Source organism: Camarhynchus parvulus, chromosome 2 (assembly GCF_901933205.1).
Source record: "Camarhynchus parvulus chromosome 2, STF_HiC, whole genome shotgun sequence".
Classification (NCBI taxonomy): domain Eukaryota; kingdom Metazoa; phylum Chordata; class Aves; order Passeriformes; family Thraupidae; genus Camarhynchus; species Camarhynchus parvulus.
In genome coordinates, this window is record NC_044572.1 from 46088413 (window position 1) to 46109466 (window position 21054).

A 21054-nucleotide genomic window follows, 5' to 3' on the forward strand; every position below is an offset into this window, starting at 1 on the left:
ACAGGTCTCAAAATAATTTTGGTTCTTTTGTAACTTTGAAGTGCTTGAATCTTCTAACGAGTTAAGAGTTCTCTGATTTCTTACAGTCTTGCTTATAAGCTCTGTGTGATAGTGTTGTATTGCTTGCAAGTATTAGTTAACTGAGGAGACATCCAAGTGTGGGAGGAAGTTCTGTCTTGTGAATTTTATATGGCTCTGAATGCAAACTTACACATAAGGATTTTGGTGGGGTTGTTTTTGCTACCTATCATTTGGTTTAAGCGTAGGAAGCAGGGTGTCACTGAAATACTTGGTTTACTACATTAGTTAGCTGTTGTTCTTAAGTATAGTATAAAGTACAAATCCTGAATTAATGGAGTTCTTATTGTAATGTGTAACAACACATGCATTAGCATTAAGAAATTAAGAAGTGTTTTCTGCATGAAGCATTAAATGTCTGATTGTGTGAAGCTTTTTTTTTTCTTTGTGTGTGTGTGGCCTCTTGCTCAATGCTAATTCACTGAAGGATTTTTTATTTAATTGGCTGGGATACTGCTTATAGAGATGTATGCATCTAAGACTACTGCAGCTCTGTAGCTTTAGAGTATGTTACAACGTTGCCTTGAAGGACTAATATCGAGAGCTGTGTACAAAAGTTTGCTTAGCAAAGCCCAACTGAAATATTTGACCTTGATAGCATGTCAGTTTGTTACCTTCTGTTTGGAAGACAACAGCTTTCTTTTAGAAAGATATGTTTTCTCTGGGCAGGGAGAGGAATGTCTGCTAAATTCTGACAGAGCATAAAAATAATTAAGTCATGCAGTTTTTACAGTGGTTGATAACGATTACTTCTCTCTTTCAGTGTTTAAAGAAAAATGAATAGTGCCTCAACTTCAGAAAGTGGATATTCCACAAACCACCCAGGACCCTTTATTTATGCACAGCCATCAGCTCAACAGCCTTATCCAAATCCATGGTACCTCAGCTATTCATACAGTCCATACTGTGTACCTGCTCCAGGTAAGGTAAACAGCAGCTCTCTGTGGGATCTTTGCTTACTTAGTTACATTCTTCTTTCCTCCACTCTTGCAGTATCTGTGTTAATGAGCCTCTTGGGAGTTTAGCTAATACCTAATAAATCAGATTTTTGACAACTGTAGCACTACATTAATTCTGCCTTAAATATGTAGCTTGTGCGGTGGAAAGCATCTGCTTCTGGAGAATGGAAGCTAAGCAAAATATTAAGTAATGGTCATCCTGCAGACACAGAGCTCCAGAATATACTTAGCAATTAATATGCGTGGGTATATATGAATTCCACATGTGCATGCATGATAGGTATGGATAAATGTAAACCTAAGAAAATAAAAAAATTATTGTTAAATGCACCTTGTAAGTGCTATACCTATGTGAACTTCTATCTGGAGCTGTCTTTTTCAAAATCCATGCTCTATAATAGTCTGTGAAATAGCCAAAAAAAGCACAGAAAACAACTCGGTGAATGTTCCAAGGGATGAAAACAAGTCCTGGTTAAAGTATAGATGTTGAAATAAACTATTCCCTAATGAAGAACTCTGTTTTTGCACCAGATTTGCTACTAAGCATTGAAATGCGGCATGTTTTATTTACAGATGTGTCTGATCTTGTAGCTGTCCCTGTCTATGCAAGTAAACATGATTCAGGATGACTAATTTCAGAAAGATATTTGTCTTTTCTTTTTGTCACCAATGTCTAGGCTTCCGAAGTGGAAATCCGTATTTTCCATTTTATTCTGTTGCGCTCCATGAGTACCCTAGATTTTTCGTCCCACAGCATCCAGTGCATACAAGAATTAACAGAAGGCCTTATTTTAATGCTGCCCCACCTTCCCCTATGTTTTATCATGCAACAAGATTTAGACATTATAATAGCCCTGGGAAGAAAATGGAGACAAAAGAAACACAGACTGATCCTAGACAGCCTGAAAGCAAGCAAAAAAGGCATCAAGATATCCGTACAGAAACGAAAGGTTGTGATGCAGGAAATACAGCCTGTGTTTCTCCTGGTATAGGTACAGAGACTGAAAGTACTTCAGAGAAACAAAATTCGTTTGGCTCTTCTATTGTGGTAGACAGAGAGTTTCATAATAAGAACCCTGCCAGCTCTACTCAGTATAGAAATCTTCCTACTGGAAGCTATGCCTTTGAGAAGGAAGAAGTGAGGATAGAATATGGAAATGGCTCTCCAGCTATTCAGCTGTGGAAGTCCTTTAAAGAAACAATCCCATTGTATGACGTGGCAAGTGGTAAACCAGTTCCAGAGAACATAGTGCCACATGACTTGTTTTCTGTTAGCTCATGTGAAGGCATGATATATGGCCCTCGTGAAGGGGAGAATATGCTGCCAGGAGCTTCCTTAGATGACAGAAAAGCTGTTGTCACCTCCAAACAGAGTGCTGAAGCTCTGCAAGAGAAAGATGTGCAAAATAATGAACTGAAGCTGGATGCAGAAAAGATGTCAAAATCCCCCCCAGGTGAAACCATGGCAGTGCAAATCACAGAGTTGGCAAGATCTGTTGGTGTAGATCAACCAGTGGTAATAGCTAAGAAATCTAGCACTAAACGGTCTGCAGGATCAAAAGCTTCACAAGAAGAGCCTGGCTTTATTCAACAAGCAGGACTACTTCCATCTAGTATGGAGGTAATGAGTGACTTTCAGCAGAAAAAGCTGAATGTAAGCCACAGTGCAACCAATGAAAATCAGACAGAAAAAAGTATTTGGTGTGACAAATCAATTGAGAAGTTTGCTCCCTCTAGCAGCTGGCTGGCTTGTTTGGACAGTATGGACACAAACTACAATGCTTGTTTGCCACAAAGGAAGCGTCGAAGTGTAATCAGTCTGTCTTCTGATGACATGTCCTCTGGAGAGGAAGGCTCATCAACTGATAATGCCCCAGTGTCTTATTTTGTGCCTGACTATGTGCTTCAGAAAAGCATGTACACTCTTCAGAAAAGCACAGAGGGCTTAGAGCAAATTAAAAGTGGTGGATCCCCTAATGCAGAGGAAGTGGTAGGAAAGGAGCAGGTGAACAGCCTGAATGACCAAGATGTCAACTCTTCAAACACAAAGGTCAAAGAGACTTCCAGTAAAGGTAGAAAGCTGGGAGCCCTTTCTAGGTCCTCTAGTAGGAAAGAAGTCGATTCTCCCAACAAAAAAGCAACTAAGAGTTTGTCAGAAGTTGAGGACTCTGAAGAATATTCTGTGAAGGGAGAAGAGGAAGATGAAGAGGAGGAATATGAGGAGGACGAGGATGATGTCATAGATGAAATTGAGTATTTCTTTCAAGAAGCCCCTCCATATGGCATCTTGAGGCCAAGTAAAGGAAATTTCTACCAAGTTGGCCAGAGAGTGCTTTGGAAACCACCTACAAATGCTGTACCAGCACAACTAATTAGCTGGCCTGCTCAAGAGAAAATAAAAACTAGGAGTGGGCTTGTTGAAAACATTGGTGTAGTTTACAAGCCAAAGAAGAGAGAACAAGATGAAGTTGTATACAGTGACTATGGGTATTATGGAAGAAAGAGGCCTATGACAAGAAGAGAAGGACTTGAACACCAGCGAATGCTACGGAAATTCTTGAGAGGTGAGCTAATTGCTAAAGGCCAAGTGCTGATTAGTAGCATACACAAAGAACACCTAATTGCAGTTTCATATTGTAGCTTAAACTAGTGGGAAGATTAGAGCATGTTGTAGCTTCAAATTTGGCCAAGAGCCAGAAGTCCTGCAGAACACTTTTTCTGAAGCAGAGGGAAGTTTGCTGCAACTTCTTAGCTATTGCATAAGGACTCTGCATTTTTACAGCCAGCAGAGAATAATGCAGAAGCTCTCCTTTGTGTTAGATTTGATATACTTAACTGACATTCATGGCAATTTATTAATTTGTAAAGCTTAAGCTAATTTGGATTATGTATTTACTGTTGCTTAATATCTTAGAAGCTCTGCATTTAAATTTATACAGTCTGACTCTCCTATCACAGGCTAATGCTGGGTGCATTAAACAGAATTAGGTTCATTATAATCTGGTGAACATACCCTGTGTAACTTTCCTGCAGTTGAGGAGTCAAACATTTTTTTTTTAATTGTAGCTGCTGCTCTCTTAGCAAAAACAGTTTTGTACTTTCAGAAAATTGGTGTGAAACAGTATAAAATTTGACCTGGGAAAGGACATGTTATTTATTCCAAGGTAGATCCTTTTAGAAATTGGATTAATGTAAACTGAGAATAAGAAGAATTATCAGTTTGCAACTAGTTATATGGTCACTTCAGCAGGTGGCTGCTGTTTAGTAGTGTCTTGCATTGTAAAAAACAACCAAAACAGGGTGATTTACTGCTAATAGCAGGCTTAGTGTTCTTAAACTTTATTTTCTTTGTTCAAAATCTGTACACTTAATGTGTCTTGTAATTTTTGTTAAGTGTAATCTCCAGAAAACTGTTTCTATTTCAACAGATTCCTACAATCAGATCCAGTAACTGGTTTTGCGTTCTGGCTTGTGGATCAAACAGTACACCAGCATTACCAAGACTAAATACTGACCTTAATTTTTTTAAATTTTAATTAGGAAGGCTGTTAAGAGAGAACATGGGGATACCACCTGAAGAGTACTGGATTAGAAGTGGTGCTAAACCCAGATTTACCAGCCAAATACGTGGTAGTTTCTCACCTCCAGCAAGGAGCAAAGAACAAGGTACAGCTTTCTCTGTGTTTTTGTTCCTAAGGAACATCCAGAAGGATATGATACAAAATAACAAGCATGTGATAGTTGCATAAGATTTGAAAACAATAAAACAAATCCTTGTTGCTTTGCTATTGATAAAATGCCTGTCAGTCAGTGTATCTTGGAAATATTTATAGCCTTCTCAAACTGAAACAGGATAATAAGAGTGCATCAGAGATACTTCTGCGGATTTTTTAAAGGTAATTAAATGCTTTGATGTGGCCAAAGCAAAGCCTTTATTTGTGTAAAGTTGTTACTGCCATACACTGTAATATTAATTCTTTATACAGATAATGTTACTCTTGATAGCATATGCAGTGGTAGCTCCTAATTTTGATCAGTAAAACATGTAGGGAGTTCTATGTGGTAGCTTCATATGCCAATGCTCAGAAAAACTAGTATGGATCAACAGTTGTGACACTGCTAAAGAATGATGGAGGGCAAATCATTGCGATTTGTTAATTTGAATCCTTGACCTAATTAAGGAAAAGATGAAGAAATCAGTTATTTTAACAAAGTAATAGCTTAGATAGTTTCTTAGCTCATGAAGCAGAATGTTTTGTTTTTTCTTCTTTATAGTTAGTGTCTTACTTGGAGTTCAGATCTGGTTTTGATGCTTTTCAAAGGTGTTTGAGTGTAGGTGCTGTTGGAACAGTTACAGAATTTGCTGTAGTGTGGGTATTGCCACTCTCCTGGGTCACGTGTTTCAAGTATCTCAGGATCAGCCTATCAAATAATGGGGTGTGAGGCTATCTTCAGAACAGACTGATTTGCTTCTCTCAGTTCACTGATAATATACATCAGCTTTCCTATATCAACAACCAAGTAAATAGTGTTTTCCTTAGTTCTTTCTTTGCATTGCTTTCCTGCTTGAGCATATTGGGGTTTGGGATTATTTGCCTCTTGCATTGGAGGCTTTCTATATGCAGAGTTCAGGGTTTTGTTTTTTAATGCTAGCATGCTCTATAAGAGTTGAAAACATTTTACTTTAGCAGCATTGTTTTTGGCTCCACTACAATAATGTATAATAATATGGTAATAGTTCTAAAATAACCGTAAATTACCTTAACTTTCAGCATGTCTCTCCTGCATCTTTGAATTCAGAGATGATGCAGCAAACTGGGGATGTTTGGTCTGTTTCTTGCTTACTCTTCCTCTTTTTCTAGCCCAGGCAGTTGGAAGAAGTCATCACGTTCAGTGTTAGGAAGCAGGAACTGGTGTTTTTTGAACACAGTTTGGGCCAGTGGATGCTGCAGAAGTGCTATCAAAATTACATTATCTTTAAAAAGATTGCCTATATTAGTATTTGCTTTTTCAAATTAAAGTGCCCTATGAGTAAAGAGGTTTGTCTAAACAAGATATATGGCTTTAGTAGTAATATCATGCACTAAATTTGACTGCTTGAGCAGTGTACTTGTAGTGCATAACTTCACAGGTCTGAAGTTTTTTAAAGACAGTCGGTGAACTGGGTCACTTGGACAGCACCAACTAGTCTTGAACACTTGGAAAGTGAACGAAGGCAGAATTATCCAATGTACTATGTTCCTTTTTTACCACATTAACACCTATCCAAATTATGACTCAAAATACAATGCATCCAGAATTATGGTTAGACAGTGATTGAATGCTGAAGATGCGTAAGACTTGCTTGACATGTGTAGTGTCAATTTTATCTGCTACTTAAAATGGGTACATAAAAAGAGAGGGAGGAACACCACAGACCAGCTGGTGAAAGTCATGGTTAAATTTGCTTTGAGACTATGCATGGGAAAAATAACACCACTTGTATCTTGTTATTTAGTGTGCCCACCTTTGGTTAAAGCAAAGAAGAAAAGAATGGGCAAGCCACCTTCAAAACGCAGAGACACGAGACATGAGGTGGAAGAAGTAGAAATGTGGGAGCTGCCTAAACACAGCGTACACAAAGGTTGGTATACAGTGACAAGCTACAAAAATGACTGTTACAAGTATTTTTTTTCTATCTTGGGGACTAATCTTTCTTGGTTTGAACTGCAGAGATGTTGGATAGCTTGTGAAATATGCAGAAAAGGTGGGGGGGAAGCTAAATTTTGAGCACTTACTCACTTTGCTATGAATGCAGTGTAGCTTTGACCAGGTTAGGTTCCTTCTTTGTTTAATGTAAGGATGGGGCAGGAAACCCACACCAAAACCTGCTGTTTTAGTCACGTTGCTCTTCAGGCTGCTGTACTGTCTCTTTAAAGCGCTGGGTCCTGTGTCACTTTGCAGTACATGCTTCTATTTAAGTTGCTCATCTGCCTCAGCCCAAATGATTTGCAATTTGATACAACACAAATGCGTATAGATAATTCTTAAGATCTCCAACTTTATGGATTAGGAACTTCTGGCTATTTTGGAGGAAGACAGGGAAAACCAGTGGAGGGAAAAATCAAAATGAACTTGAGTCAGCAACAAATATGCTTTTGTGCATTTGTGTGAGTCTGAAAAGGTTATAAATTGAAAAGGGTCAGTAGATACAAGAAGCTATCTGTAAGATCAGTTTTCTTTCTGGAAAAGAGTAAGTTAGTGTAGAAAAATGAACCCAAATACTCCATCAGGAAATACATGTGTAAAATACAGTGTCTCTCTCTCTCATATAATAGACAAAGGCTTAGACTTTCATCTTGGAAATGTAAGGAAGGTTGGAAATAAACTTAGGCTGAAGTATCTTTCTTACTAGTCAAAATCTGCATCAGCCCTGAAGACAGATTGTTTGAGTACTGGTCTTAAACCTTTAATTGCTGACCAGCTTTTATTTAAAAGCATCCAGGAAACTTGCATAATCCCAAAATACTCCTTGTGTTTTCCCCAGAAATAGCTGATGTTTCTTGGGTACATTCAACAATGCAGTTATATGAGCACACTGAGAATGTGATATGAGCTTCACATGGAACTCTTATCTGTTATGCTGGGATATTCTGAAGTCCAAAACCAGTCATGCACATTTTATACTAGCTGGGAAGTTGAGTACATAATTCTAATATCATCCATCAGTGCCTGCAATAGGAGAAGACAATCACTAATATCTAGTCTTTTTAGAAGCAAATTGACATAATTTTGAGGTGGAATATATACATACCTTAACTTTTTTCTTTTTTTTTTTCTTCACTTTTAGGGCATGGAACAAGAAAGTCCCTCTCTAAGAAAAGATAATTGCAAATATTGGGGCAGAAGTGGGGGGGAATACCAAAGTTGTTTTTTTTTTTTTGTATAAATCCAAGATTTGATTATTATTCTCTTGCATATTTTGTAAGTTGCTGTTCACTCTAAAGGGGCAAGAAGTGACACTGTGAAGACTGAGTACACAATTAAAATGGAATGAAGTATTTAACACCAAAGACACCTTTTTATAACTGGCACATCCACTATTTAAATAATAAATTTCATAGAATTGCACTTTGAGACTTCTTGTGTTCCATCTTTACACAGTAGCAAAAAAACTTGAGATGGCCATGTATGTGCACAACTGCTATTACAGCATGACAGTTATTGCTGCCCTGTCCTTAAACTCTGCAGGTCTGTGAAGCCTATCCCTGTTATCTCATAGTCATATGATTGGACATAAGTACAAGATCCTTTTCTATCAGCTGGATTTGCTTTTGTCAAAATGTAAAGGAATATAGTCACAGCTGTATGAAGTCAAGTGCTGTTTTAAACTTTCAAGGCAGTTCCTCAGACCTTACTCTCATGATTGAGGACTAAAACTAAAGCATCGAGTTATGTGATGCTTCCCTCTTCTCCCCTTTTTCTCTTGAGATTTTTGAGTCCTTTATGGAGACCCTGAGCTGGAGATATGGATCTGAAAGGTAAAACAGAAGATTTTAGTGGTGTGCCCTGTTTTCTGACTCCTACTGATGACTTCTATGACTTACAGGTGATACTGTCCCTGGAAGTCTCTTTACAGAACTAAGACGATAAAATTAGGTCTGTGCTGAGCTGTCTTAGGAATAAGGGTAACAGACTGATCTAGATGAGGTGGATAGCTCAAAAATATGTATTTCTTTTTTTCCATGTCTAGGAAGGCTATTATTACTGTGTGAGAAGAATAAATATGATATTGCCAATCTTGAATGATTTGCAAATAAAATGATAGCATCACTGAAGAAAATGGGGAAACAACAACAAAAAAAACAAAACAAACATCTCGTTTGCGTTAAAAAAGGGTGGGGTAAATGGACAGACAGAACTTGTCTTTTGTCTCCTCTCCCATCTGCTTATTCTGTCTGGGCCCTAAAGTAAGCTACATGGATAAAAGTAGCATTTCCTGTGACTGTTTGGGGTTTGTGCCTATTACTAGTTTGACCTGTAACTGAAGTTAGGCTGTTTTCCTTCTTAGTGAGGAGTACTGATATTTCCCTACCCAACTGATCCTATCTCTATTATTTTTAATACCACCTGGTTAATTGTTAAAGCTCTGCTATAACTGCAGCCTTTACCACAAGCTGTTAGAGGAAAGAAGTCATTGTGATGACAAGTTTTCAATTCCTTTTTACTTCAAGCAATGAAAGAAAATAAATGCATTAAAAGTTCTTATTTGGCTTCTGTGCTGCACGAAATCTCTGTACCAGAACATTAAAGAATAAAATGAGGAATTCAAGCATGGAGCTTTTTAACACCCATTTCTGCTGACAGCCTCAGCTGTATCTTTTGATGCTTATCCTATTAAGGAATATTAATGACCTCAGAATCAGATGGCATTCTTACTTTTGGGAATGGGTAATACTTGACAGGTACTCCAAATGATCATGTTGGTCATCCTTTTACAGGTCTTGCACTACTCAGTGTGATTTGCACTCAGATGCAAGAAGTAATTTAGGACCTGGTGATGTTCCTGAGAGGACTTGAGAGAGTAGCAGTAGGAGAGTTTACACAGCTCTTTCTCTGAAAACAAATGCTATTTTAAACTGGTTATAACTTGTACTATACCTGTGCTATGCCCAATACTTAAAGCAGTATGCATGAATGTGTTCAAGAAATAATTATTTGATAAGGTTATGTGCAGTGTAGTTTACTCTAACAGTACTAGTCCTGTGACTTTAAAACTAAATCTTCTACTTGGCTTTTTTTCCATTCAGCAGTATGGGCAATTTGTGGATTGCATCTTAACCGGCTCACAGCTGAAACTAACGTTCCAGTGAGTCAAAAGGCCATGCTTCACAAAGGCAGTGAAGTACAAACTGCATTTAAAAGGCTGGGAGCTCAAGCCTAGGCTCTTGTTTATTCAGCCAGTAACCAAGGCACAGTGCTATTTAGTTTTGCAGATGCACATACGTGTCAGCTTTTGTTCCCACTGCAGCCAGACAGACTGCCCAGTGACTCACTGCAGAGCTGGCAGTGCTGTGACTTTGTAACTGTCGCAGTACTGCATTGCCTTGGAAGTTTCACATGCTTCCTGCAGCATCTCCTGAAAGGCAGCTGAAGAATCTATTTGCTGCTTGGCACACCAGCCACAAACCTTAGAGGCCTCTGGGATTGCCATACTGAGAGCATTGTTTGGACAGACTTACTGTCTGTGGCTCAGGATTTCTAAATCATTATTTGTAGCTAACTGAAACCTCTGTTGCAAGGTGGGTGTGGTATAATTACTGATGTGGAGCTCTGGGTTCTGTTGGCTTGCCAGGTATTAATTCTATATTTTAATTTTCAGTTTGGTCGCACCTGGATGGCATAAAATTTTTTCCCCTTTTACAATGTCTGGTGTTCTGCCTTATACTGGAAAATATTAACCACAGGTCTTTCTATTAAAATCAAACAAAGGCAGAACAGAGCTAATGGCAAAAAAAAAAAAAAAACAAAACCCAAACCCCAAAAGCCTCTAACACTCATAGCATGCTAACTGAAGGCGTACCAAGAAAAAACAAATTTATTCCCCTGACTTGCTGCCACTGGCTGTCTCACTCAAAAAGACTATAAACCCCACCTAATTGAATGGCCAAAGAAATAAGGAAAATATCAGTATTTTACCTGAAATACCTTTCTTACAAAAATGATGCAGAGTATTGAGATAAAGGACCTGGGAAGCTGTATTGCCTTTGAGGGTTGTTTTAGCTGCATTTAACACTTTAGTTTCATGGGACTACATAATTATGTTATTACTAGCATTTGGGCTTCAACAGAACATTTAAATGGAAATAAATGTCTATAAAGAAGGCAAGAAAAAAAACTTTAAATGGTTATGATTTAGAAATAAGGCTAGTCAGTTTTGCAAGACTGTAACTTTCTATCCTGCTTTCTGGGTTTACTTTCAACATAGAACTGCTTTTCACTAATCTAAAGGGGTGTTGGTATTTATCTCTAGTCTACATATTTTTAAAAGACTTATCTTAAATGACGGCTTTGGCACTGTTTAAAATGCCAAATGATGACGTGAATCATGCTTCTCAGCACTCCAGCCCTGGCTGTTAAAAGAGCTCCTATCAACCTTAAGTCTATTGGAACTGTTAAATTTTGAAATGCTATTTTTATGAGTTGCAGCAAAGATCTACATGGGATATGACAGGGGCTTATAAAACTAGAAATGATATAGGGAGAACAAACAGGAATCAGTTACTCTTATACCCTCCAGTGCAAGATTAAAGATGTGTGAAATTAAACTAGTACAAAGCAGTGGGAAAGCCAATTGCTACAGAGTAATAAATAATGACGATTAATTCATTGCTAAGGAAAATGGCAAAGTTTATGAGCAGTGCATGGATATAAAAGAAAATATATCCAAGGCCACTAAACACTAAAATCTAACCCATGATTCTAAGTACCTGCACCATAGGTACTGTGAGCAGTAGAGGGTGAGAGAGCATTTCAGTGAAGTAACAGAAATAACAGCAGAGTTTGCACTGCTCTGTAAAGATACTATGCCTTTAGTCAGGCATAGAAAAGTCATTTGGCATCTCAAACATTTAAATTAGACTTGATACAAGTTACAAATGGTCTCCTAATGTATTTTTCTTACTTGTTAAAATAATAAACACTGACTGATACAAAGAGAGAGTTCCATTAACAAGGAAGAGGATTGTAAAGGAAAAACTGAATTTGTTTATTAAACTGAGCATCAGAACAATCTTAAATGACAAAAGCTGAAGTAACTGAAGAGATCCTAAGTTAGCCCTGCTCTAGACAAGCCTGAGTAAGAGTTTTCTTGGAATGCATCAGGTCAGTATCAGGCTTCCAGCATCTGTTCAATAATCTATAAATGCATTAATCTCAGCCCCAAGTGTGGCAATACAAGAATCCTAGAATTGTTTGGGTTGGAAGGGGCTGTAAAGATCATCTAGTTTCAACCCCCTGCCACACACAGGGCCACCTCCCATTAGACCAGGTTGCCCAGAGCCCAGTCCAACCTGGCCAAGAGAATCAGTCCATTATAGATACTCCTATGCTATTTCAGCTGTTAAATCTTTTTCTGGTGAAAGAACAAGGCCCTTAGGATTTGATAATGGTGCTGATACAGAGAACTACCATGAGTCACCAGTAAATCCCATCACAGGGAGACTTGCTAAATACAAGACAAAATACAGCTCTACCTTCAAGGTCTGGGAATATGATACAGAAACTTCTTGTAAGTAGGCCTTGCTTATCTTGTTTTTCCTCAGAGCATATTGTGAATGACTGGCAAGGAATGGGGGGGTTATTTTTTCTAAACCACTCTAAGATATGTAGGAGGGAGAAAAAACATTTTAATTTACACTTTCGCTTGTCCTCTCTTCCAAAGTTTTGAAGAAAATAAAACAATATCTTAGCTGCATTGTACTCTACGACTCCTTGATTTCACTGTTAATGTTCACTCTACTGTATTAGAGCTGTATCATGTGGGGTTTTTTTTCAATCTGAGCATACCCACAGAGACTAAATTCTATAGCAGTTCTTTCAAAGCAAATCCAGGTTTCTCTTTCCTTTTGCACAGTACCAATATCCACCATCTAGTTCCTCAATTCACAGCTCTGTACTAATGTACCTTGAGGCTTCAAAGAGAGTTGGTTACTGTAAACTGCTGTTTATAGCGATCTCCATCTTCCTGGTGGAGTCTGCAAGATTATTTAAAAGCGTGGTCAATATGTGAGGTCTCCTAAGTACATAAAATGTTCTCTGCTTCCTGCTTACAAATTCTTTACTATTATTGTGGTTTCATGCATATAGTTGAAAGCCATTTTGAGAGCCTTACACATTTATATTCTTGTGGGATGATTCAAAAAAATGTTACCCCATCAAATCTAGTAAACATAAAAAGTGGGAATTTATTACCCCCAAGCCTTTTAAAAAGGAAACCTCCCTTAACTTGTATCAAAACAACTGATACTGCAGAATATGCAGAAATTAATCTTTTAAATTTCTTATGTGGAACCCCCCTTTTAAAATAACTAAACCTACTACCTCCTTACAGTTTTGGCTCCCAATTCTGCGGTTTAGACACTGGAGATGTTTCACTTCGGGTGTTTCAGAATTGTGTATTAATGATGGTGATGTTGAGATTTTGTTACACACACACCAAAAAAAAAATCAAGTCTTGCTGATGCTGCAATTTTGTCTTAAAATAAATCCCCTTGATTACCTTTTTTCCCCTGCAGCAGAAATCTTTATTTCCCTAGCTGCCAATATTAGGATAAGTACACAGAAGTTCAGCATGTATGCGCAGAAGAAAATACAGTACAACCTGCTCATTACAAGCACTGGAAGGGAACCCTCAGTGCTCTGCATGGTGCAAACTGCAGTCCTGGTACAATGAGGCTTTGTAGATGATAAAATAACTTCATGGAGTAAAGACACTTCAACAGACAGTCTGCTAATGCTACAGGTTTGTCAGTGATCCCTTGGTGGTCGCTGCTTTCTGCTGCTGGTCACAGGCAGCAATGCAGAGGCCCCATCTGACCAAGCTGGATGAGTCTCAGCATGTGTTTTACAGCACAAGGATATGGTTCAATGCAGCTTTCTTCTTTCTGGCTGCAGAGAGGCAGAAGAGGAAGCCAGTGTAGGATGCTGTATGCATACACATGTATGTTTCAAGTTTAATAAAGCCCTTTCTGGTGTTTTCCTCCTCATTCTTTGGATCTTTCCTCGCAGTTCACAAGTAGAGAGGTCAATGAGCATGCAGCAGGTGACTGCCGTCAGTCAGATTCTGACTTGTCATTAGATTTGGATGATTTATGCTTCCTCTTTTTCTTCTTCTTCTTTTCTTTCTTTTTCTTTTCCTTTTTTCTCTTTTTCTTCTTGTGTTTATGTTCTGAGGAAGTGGAGCTGCTGCCATCTTCATCATCGTCATCACTGTCATCACTGCTATCAGATTCTGAGGTAGAGTCCTCCAGGAGCTGCTTCAGTTGCTGTATCCTGAGTTTAAAATATGTGAATGAGAATCCTTTCTAGCTTGTCTTTCCCCCTTAGCTTTCATCCTTCCTTCCTGGCTTGAGGAATGGTTGAGCTGCATGCAAAGGGCAGGGGAACGCTTCCTCTTTCGCTTAATTACACTGTCATTACAGATAATATCATGGACTGATAAACACAACTCCCTTGAGACAAGCAGATGTTCTGCTTTCATGGACTTTCCATCCCATTGGATAGGAAAGGCAGACTAGCTTATTAGCTTATTTATGTGTGCAAAATAATAAGGCAACAGCTAACACCAGCCCACCTGGTGGTAAGAAGTTCTATGCTTATCCCCACAGAGGCATACTGGGATTAGGATATTATGACATTCATTGTCCTGCTGATACAGAGAGAATGTCAGTGAAGCTGACAGAGCAGGCTCTACTCTGGATGCAGAAGTATTTTTGAAGGCACTCTTCTTTTGAACTCTCAAGGATTAGGAACAAAGTGTTTGCTTATTTTATTGTTGCCTTCTGTATGTATCCTCTTCAAGCATTCCTCTCCAAGAGTGCTGCTCTATGGGCTACCTATAGTTTCTTCAGTTATCTCACTGAAGCAGTTCAAGCAAAGCAGCAAAAACTGTCACTTTATGTACTAAATAATGACCTCACAAAAGTAGCAATATCAGGTGCCTAGAACTAGCTTTCTAAACCCCCGCTTCATTTCTACTGAAAACATTCTGACAAACCACATTTTAGAAAACACCTCAGTGAAGTCAGTGAAAGAAAAAAAAAAAATCAAACTGTTTTTTCAGGCCTAAACCAAAACCACACCTAAGTACCTGAATATTATGGCATAAATGCATACAACTGCTCTTTAAACTTTGTTTTGGGGAGAATACAAAAGCTGAAGAATTGAAGTGATTGGAAGTACTAAAGAGTGATTATTTAGAAAGTAGAAATGCACTCGTCTATCAACATAAAGAAACCGCCATTAAAAGAACATTCTGAACTAAAAATACGCTCCTATAAAAAGGTCACCTATACATTAGTGCCACATTACCAAAATAAAAACTAAATTGAAAATGCTGTTTACTACAGACACACTCACCTCTTTTCTTTTTCATGACGCTTATTTTCCCTTATTATATCATACATTGGATCTTCATGTGCCTTTAAAATGGAAAACAGGAAATGCAATGTTATCACCAATGGTTTTATCTCCTAAAAAAATAAACCAAAGCAACCAAATGCGAGAGGCTTTTATCAAAGGACGGAATATGCTTAGCAAGCTCTTAATTCACTGTCAGACTTAGCACTGCTCACCTGAACTTTTCCTGTATTTGCTTTAGGGAAAGGTTTTCTAGCTACATCTCCAAAGAAGGGGACCTTCCTTAGGTATGCGTCTCCCTACCTCTCCAATCACAGCCAACTATGAGAATCCCACACATAATCTGCGGGAATAGCTAGACTTAGAATACTCAAATTCAAAACAATGATCTGTACCCTTTCAGTACATTTTTAAAATCTGGATATAAACAAACAGGAATACAGTAGTAAGGAATATAGGATATGGATAATGAAGCTGGAGTTATTCCATCATGCTATGCACTAAAATTACTGGTTCTAAAATCAAATTAAATGTGCATTGCAGCAAAAGATAGCTGCAAAGGAAGACAGCAAATAAACTTTGCAGACATTTAAGGTGCGTTCATGCCATGCAAGAATGCAGAAAAAAGGTGGAGTGGTCTTTTCTGTTGGAAGATTAAGCAAACAAGTCCAACAGAGAGGAGAGATGGCCAATGCTGACCAAAGGTGGGAACTGAAATTTCAGGAGCAAATGAAAGACGTTGGGAATGCACCATGAAGGGCCTTGGACATACAACAAGAGTTTGATGCAACAAAGAAGCCTGAGGGAAAGTGAAGACTAGAGGCAGTCTGGTCATTGGAAAGGGCTAATAATACTCTTTGCAGCTGTATACTATCAGTACAAATCCAGAACTTGGACAGACTAAGTCAACATTACATTTTTCAAGGACAGAAATGAGGACATAAGATGTGAAGTGATGACAGCTTGAAATATAGGTCAATGATGCAGAGCAACAGAAATAGTTAAAGAGATCGCACAGGAAGAATCTGCAGAACTGAGATGTAGCTTCATGCAGCAAGAGATCAGACTTGTAGACAATGACTGGAAAACAGACCTAGACAACAGCATTCATGATGTGGTTGTTCACAGTGAGAGCAGAAGGCTTGAAGCAGCTGTAATGTGGGCAGCTCAAGCTTGACTCAACATTTTTTGTTATGTTGACATTTTAATCACGAAAAAAAAATATAATGGTTGAAACAGGTTCTTGAAGATTTCCAATTTATACATAAAAATTATTAATTTTCCTCTTGAAGAGTAGATTTTCTGCAAAGTAGTCAAACATCCAACCACACCTGTAGCTTTTTCTTTATTAGGAGATTTTTGGCATCTATATTATACTAGAGATAGAGAAAAAGTCCTTAATAAAGCATCATCTAACAGGCTTATCTTCAGTTGCAAGATTATGCATTATCAGTACTAAAAAATACAAGCAGTAATACTACAATATTGGTACTCACTACTCTAAATTGTTCCAACTTCTGATTCCCTTTAATAAAGAATGGGCATTCCTTATCTCCTGTTCTGTGTCCATAACGTTTACATCTCCAACCTTTAAAAAAAAGCAGCAGTGAATTGCACCTCTGAGACAGATCAGAAGAAGCATAAAAAAGCCAAAACCACATTTCTGCAAAATATTTTCAATATGTTGTAAGAAACAGAAAAATACAACCACTATGTTGATAAATGTCCACAAAATACCAGGTTATTACAGCCTTCAAGATACTGTTTGCTTTTCTATCAATATGATGTGAATCTACCTGGACTTCATCATCTGTCCACCAGACATTCTGCCCTCCCACAGTGTAAATGGATGGTATATGATGGTCTAATGACATCTGGAATATTTTCAGCCTTACACTGCATAACTTTGACTTCTTTTCCCAAAGGCATCCAAAGCCCTTTGGTTGGAGCATGTGCCAGGAATTCTCGTGCACTTTCATTGCCTGGTACATCAGGTATGCAGTCTTCTGGTTTTGTTTCATTCTCCTATGAAAAAAAAGCAGAAAGATAAGGAAAATAAAATAACTTCCTTTTTTTAACTTTGCTAGAATTAATACTTCAAGTGTACAGATCTTCACTTTACAGGAAACATATTTCCCCCATTATATTTTTTCCTTGTAAAACACAAAAGATTTAAAATACTTGACCCTTTCTTTCTTTCTCACCCTTGAATTCTGCAGCCAGAACTTTGCTGTACAGGAATTTCAATCCTTCCCATCCATTTATTTGAATAAATAACAGAAATGAAAACTTAACACAAAGCAGAGACTTTGTTATCCTCCTCCTGCTAGAAAGACATAACAATTATGAGGAAGCCTTTACAACATGGAGCAGTTATTTTTTAGGTTAAAAAATATTACTTTATGGCTTAGGTATATAAATTTGGCAAAAGTAATGATCATGATGAAAGACTTATTTTGGCCTAAGCAATAGAGAAGAATCCTAAAAAGATGTTATTCAAACCAAAAATCTGCTTTCCATAAATGGCTCCCCTCTATCCACACTATTGAATACTGCAAGAAGTATGCTAAGAGATGATGAAAGACCTGGTCCCCTTCTATCTGATCCTGGGCATTTCACTCTGCATCACCAAGACAAAGTGGTCAGCTTGTAATGATTCTCTGAGTTTTTCCTGGGAAGCACTTCTCTCTGTAATTTATATAGGTGTCACAGACACTTAAACACCTAAGAATTTTTTGTGAAAATCCCTCATAATCCTAGAAAATGACTGCTTTTTACCAACCTTAATTAGCCCAGGGGGAGGTTTCTCATAGCTGAAAAGCAATAGAGATATTGTTATTCTGCAGCTTAGCACAGACAAATAAATTGAAAAAATATATTTTTCAGTGGTATTGAGTTAAAGCCTTCAGCTCATATTTTTCCTAAAATTGTAACTTATAACTAAGAACTACAGCAGAACATGGATATAGCAAGCTGAGAGACAGCATTTATCATATTAGTACACGTCTCTTGTAACATCCTTCAGATTCATATTCTTGTGGGAGCACAACTACTTCCTTGGGACATGTGGTACATTTGATCTAGCTTCAGTTACCACACATGTATAATTCTCTTTTACCCCTCCCCAAGGTCTCCAAACTTCTTTACTCCAGCACTGCTGAATCACAGACATAGCCAGCTGAAACTGTCAAGTCAGACAGTTCCTTACATCTAGCTTTGCCAGCCAAACCTGATACATAATAATTTCATCATCTTCTGTGCATTAAACCTAAAGACAGAGCCCTAATGACCAAAGTACCATATTTTCCGCAGCATTTCTTTGGGGTTAACAGTAAATAAAACATTTGCTAAAATCCAAGTAGCAAACAGATACTACATAAAGCACACAGCAACTGAGATAATACATGTGCTAAGGAGTTAAATGCCAAGGCATTTTACAAAATGGTCCCAGAGGTAAAAAATACACATTGCTTAGAAAGATGCATGTCTGTATAACTGAATTTGTACTGGGTATTTTCCTCCTCAAATCCCATCTGTATTTAAACAGATACACTGTTTTCTGTAATCTGCTGCCTTAGTGAATGTGTAGAGTGATATTAGAAGAGAACTGAGATTTTTTTGGGGTTGTTTTTCCAATGAAACAAGAAGAACAGCACTGTGCAAGCCCAGAGTCCCAAAATCTTCTGCTTTATGGCAGACTCTTTTCAACAGGACTCTCCAGACATTATCCACATATTAACTCAGCAGGACATGAAAGGTTTGTACTGCCTGTGCATCATTTTAGGCTGTAAGTTTGATGGCATATGAAATATTTCATCAGCTTAGCTGTGCACACACAGACACTCCTACATACCTATAGGATGGTTAGGCACAATCACACTAATACAATCAGAACAGTAGGGTGGTTAAAGTATGTTCATCCCATCTTTATAACAATAATTTGGGAGTGCTTTTTGGTGCATTTAATAACAAACTGATTTTCACTTGCACGTGGAAAAGAAAAAAACCAAAATCATGTTCTTGTATACCTTCTGACCTTTTTATTCCGTTAAAACAATAATTCCTTTTCGGTGAAATAACATAAACCTTTACAGCACCTTTTTATCCCAATTTCTTTTTCTTTCTTTCTTTCTTTTTCTTTTTTTTTTCTTTTAGTCCATTCTAGCGGAACAACCTCTGCTCTTATGCTGCGTCTATCAGACTTGGAGGAACCCGGGGGGCTCCGGGTCTGGAGCCTTCTGTGCCCCAACAAGCCCTTCATAAATCACCAAGCAACTCTGCAAGTGGCCCCGAACCCCTTCTGCCGGCTCGCCCCTAAGGGAACAGGAGAAGAATAATCACCACCCCCAAAAAAACCCCAAACCCTGCACTGGAAACGAGCACCAAATGCCGGCGAGGTGTGCTCAGGGCAGAGCCGGGGCGGGAGCCGCGGGCAGCCTCCCCTCCTCCGCTCCTTACAAAGACTCCAAGTGCTGGATCTTCTGCAGCTGCTGCGCCTCCTGCCTCTTCCGCTTCCTCTCATGCCGGTCCTGGGTCCTGCCGCCGCTCGCCGCGGGCTCCGCATGGCTCCTGGCCCGCGCCTGGCTGCCCCTCGCCGCCGCCTCCTCCTCCGCTCCCTCCTCCTCGTCCTGCCCCTGCCCCCTGGGCGCCCGCTGGGCCATGGGCGCGGCGGCCACAGCCGCGGCGGACGGCGGGGCCCCGGCGACGCCCCCTGCCCGCCCTCCGCATCCCGGTTTCCGGCCGAGCGCCGACTTCCTCCGGCGCCGGCCGGCCGGGCTCCCCGCCCCTCACGGAGCCGGACGGGCGCGGGGATCCGTCCGCTGCAGCCTCAGGCACCCCCGGCAGCTTACCGGGGGTTAGGAGTAACGTGCGGAGTGTTGTGCCTTCCAAACACCGATATATTAAAAAAAACCAACCAAACAAAAAAACCAAAAGCCCAAAACCAAAACCAACCAACCAACCGACCAAAAAAAAACCCCAAAAACCCAACCAAACAAAAAACCAACAAAAAAACAACGCACCCAACGTCTCAGTCATTCCTCCCGTGCAGGAGGGCCGCCTCTCCGGTCCTGTGAGACCCCACCTGCAGTGCTGCATCCAGCTCTGGGGTCCCCAGATATAAAACTGCTGGAACAAGTTCAGAGGAGGCCACCAAGTTGATTAGAGGGATGGAGCATTTTTCTTGTGAAAGGCTTGGAGAATTGGGATTTTTCAGCCTGGAGAAGTCTCTGGGAAGACCTAACTATGGCCTTCAGAAGCTGAGGGGAGCTACAAGAAAGCTGGAGAGGAACTTTACATAAGAGTGTGTAATGACAGGACAAAGGCGAGTGGATTAAAACTGAAACAGAGTAAGTTTAGATTAGATAATGGGAAGAAATTCTTCACTGTGAGGGTGGTGAGGCATTTGCCCAAGTTCCCCAGAGAAATAGTGTCTGCCCCATCGCTGGCAGTCTTCAAGGCCGGGTTTGTGACTCAGAGCAATGTTGCCTAGTGGAAGGTGTCCCTGCCCATGCAAGGAGGTTGGGACTAGGTGATCTTTAAGGTCCCTTCCAACTCAAAGCCTTCTGTGATTCTGAACTGAGAGTTGTATGGATACACATGGAAGAACATGGCAGTGGGCTGCCTATGAAGTGTCAGGGAGCAGGTGGAGGGAAGGCTGAGAGGGTTGCTTCCCTCTCCAAGGATGCAGCTGAGGGGCCTCTGTGGTTGGGAAAGGGGACTGGGTATGCAAGGAAGGCCCCATCATGGTCCTCACTGGGCATTCTTTACTGTGAGGGTGGCGAGGTACTGGGACAGGGTAATTCTGGATGCCCCATTCCTAGAAGTGCCCAAAGCCAGGCTGGATGGAGCACTGAGCAACCTGGTGTAGTGAAAGGTGTCACTGCCCTTGGCAAGGGAA

At 39.5% G+C, this 21054-nt stretch overlaps 2 protein-coding genes across 2 annotated transcripts; one reads left to right on the plus strand and one right to left on the minus strand.

Moving 5' to 3' along the window:
* The first annotated feature begins 854 nt into the window (after positions 1 to 854).
* LOC115912303 lies at positions 855 to 7631 on the plus strand. The gene is made up of 5 exons (XM_030963798.1): positions 855 to 999; positions 1715 to 3601; positions 4578 to 4703; positions 6535 to 6660; positions 7564 to 7631. Exons 1-5 carry the CDS (start codon positions 855 to 857, stop codon positions 7629 to 7631), a joined length of 2352 nt encoding a protein of 783 aa, XP_030819658.1.
* A 4132-nt stretch (positions 7632 to 11763) lies between these two features.
* RP9 (RP9 pre-mRNA splicing factor) lies at positions 11764 to 19853 on the minus strand. The gene is made up of 6 exons (XM_030943957.1): positions 19614 to 19853; positions 17938 to 17968; positions 17051 to 17180; positions 16652 to 16743; positions 15156 to 15217; positions 11764 to 14069 (listed from the first exon to the last, which is right to left on the minus strand). Exons 1-6 carry the CDS (start codon positions 19814 to 19816, stop codon positions 13850 to 13852), a joined length of 738 nt encoding a protein of 245 aa, XP_030799817.1. The 5' UTR covers positions 19817 to 19853; the 3' UTR covers positions 11764 to 13849.
* Positions 19854 to 21054: the final 1201 nt, after the last annotated feature.

Bases quoted from the DNA above. Each gene is read 5' to 3' on its own strand.
- LOC115912303 (XM_030963798.1), top strand. From the start codon at position 855: ATGAATAGTGCCTCAACTTCAGAAAGTGGATATTCCACAAACCACCCA. The intron at 1,000-1,714 runs GTAAGGTAAACA...ACCAATGTCTAG, and splicing joins ATACTGTGTACCTGCTCCAG to GCTTCCGAAGTGGAAATCCG. The intron at 6,661-7,563 runs GTTGGTATACAG...TGTTTTCCCCAG, and splicing joins TAAACACAGCGTACACAAAG to AAATAGCTGATGTTTCTTGG.
- RP9 (XM_030943957.1), bottom strand. From the start codon at position 19,816: ATGGCCCAGCGGGCGCCCAGGGGGCAGGGGCAGGACGAGGAGGAGGGA. The intron at 17,969-19,613 runs GTAAGGAGCGGA...ATTGCTTTTCAG, and splicing joins ATCCAGCACTTGGAGTCTTT to CTATGAGAAACCTCCCCCTG. The intron at 15,218-16,651 runs GTGAGTACCAAT...TCCATTTTAAAG, and splicing joins AGTTGGAACAATTTAGAGTA to GCACATGAAGATCCAATGTA.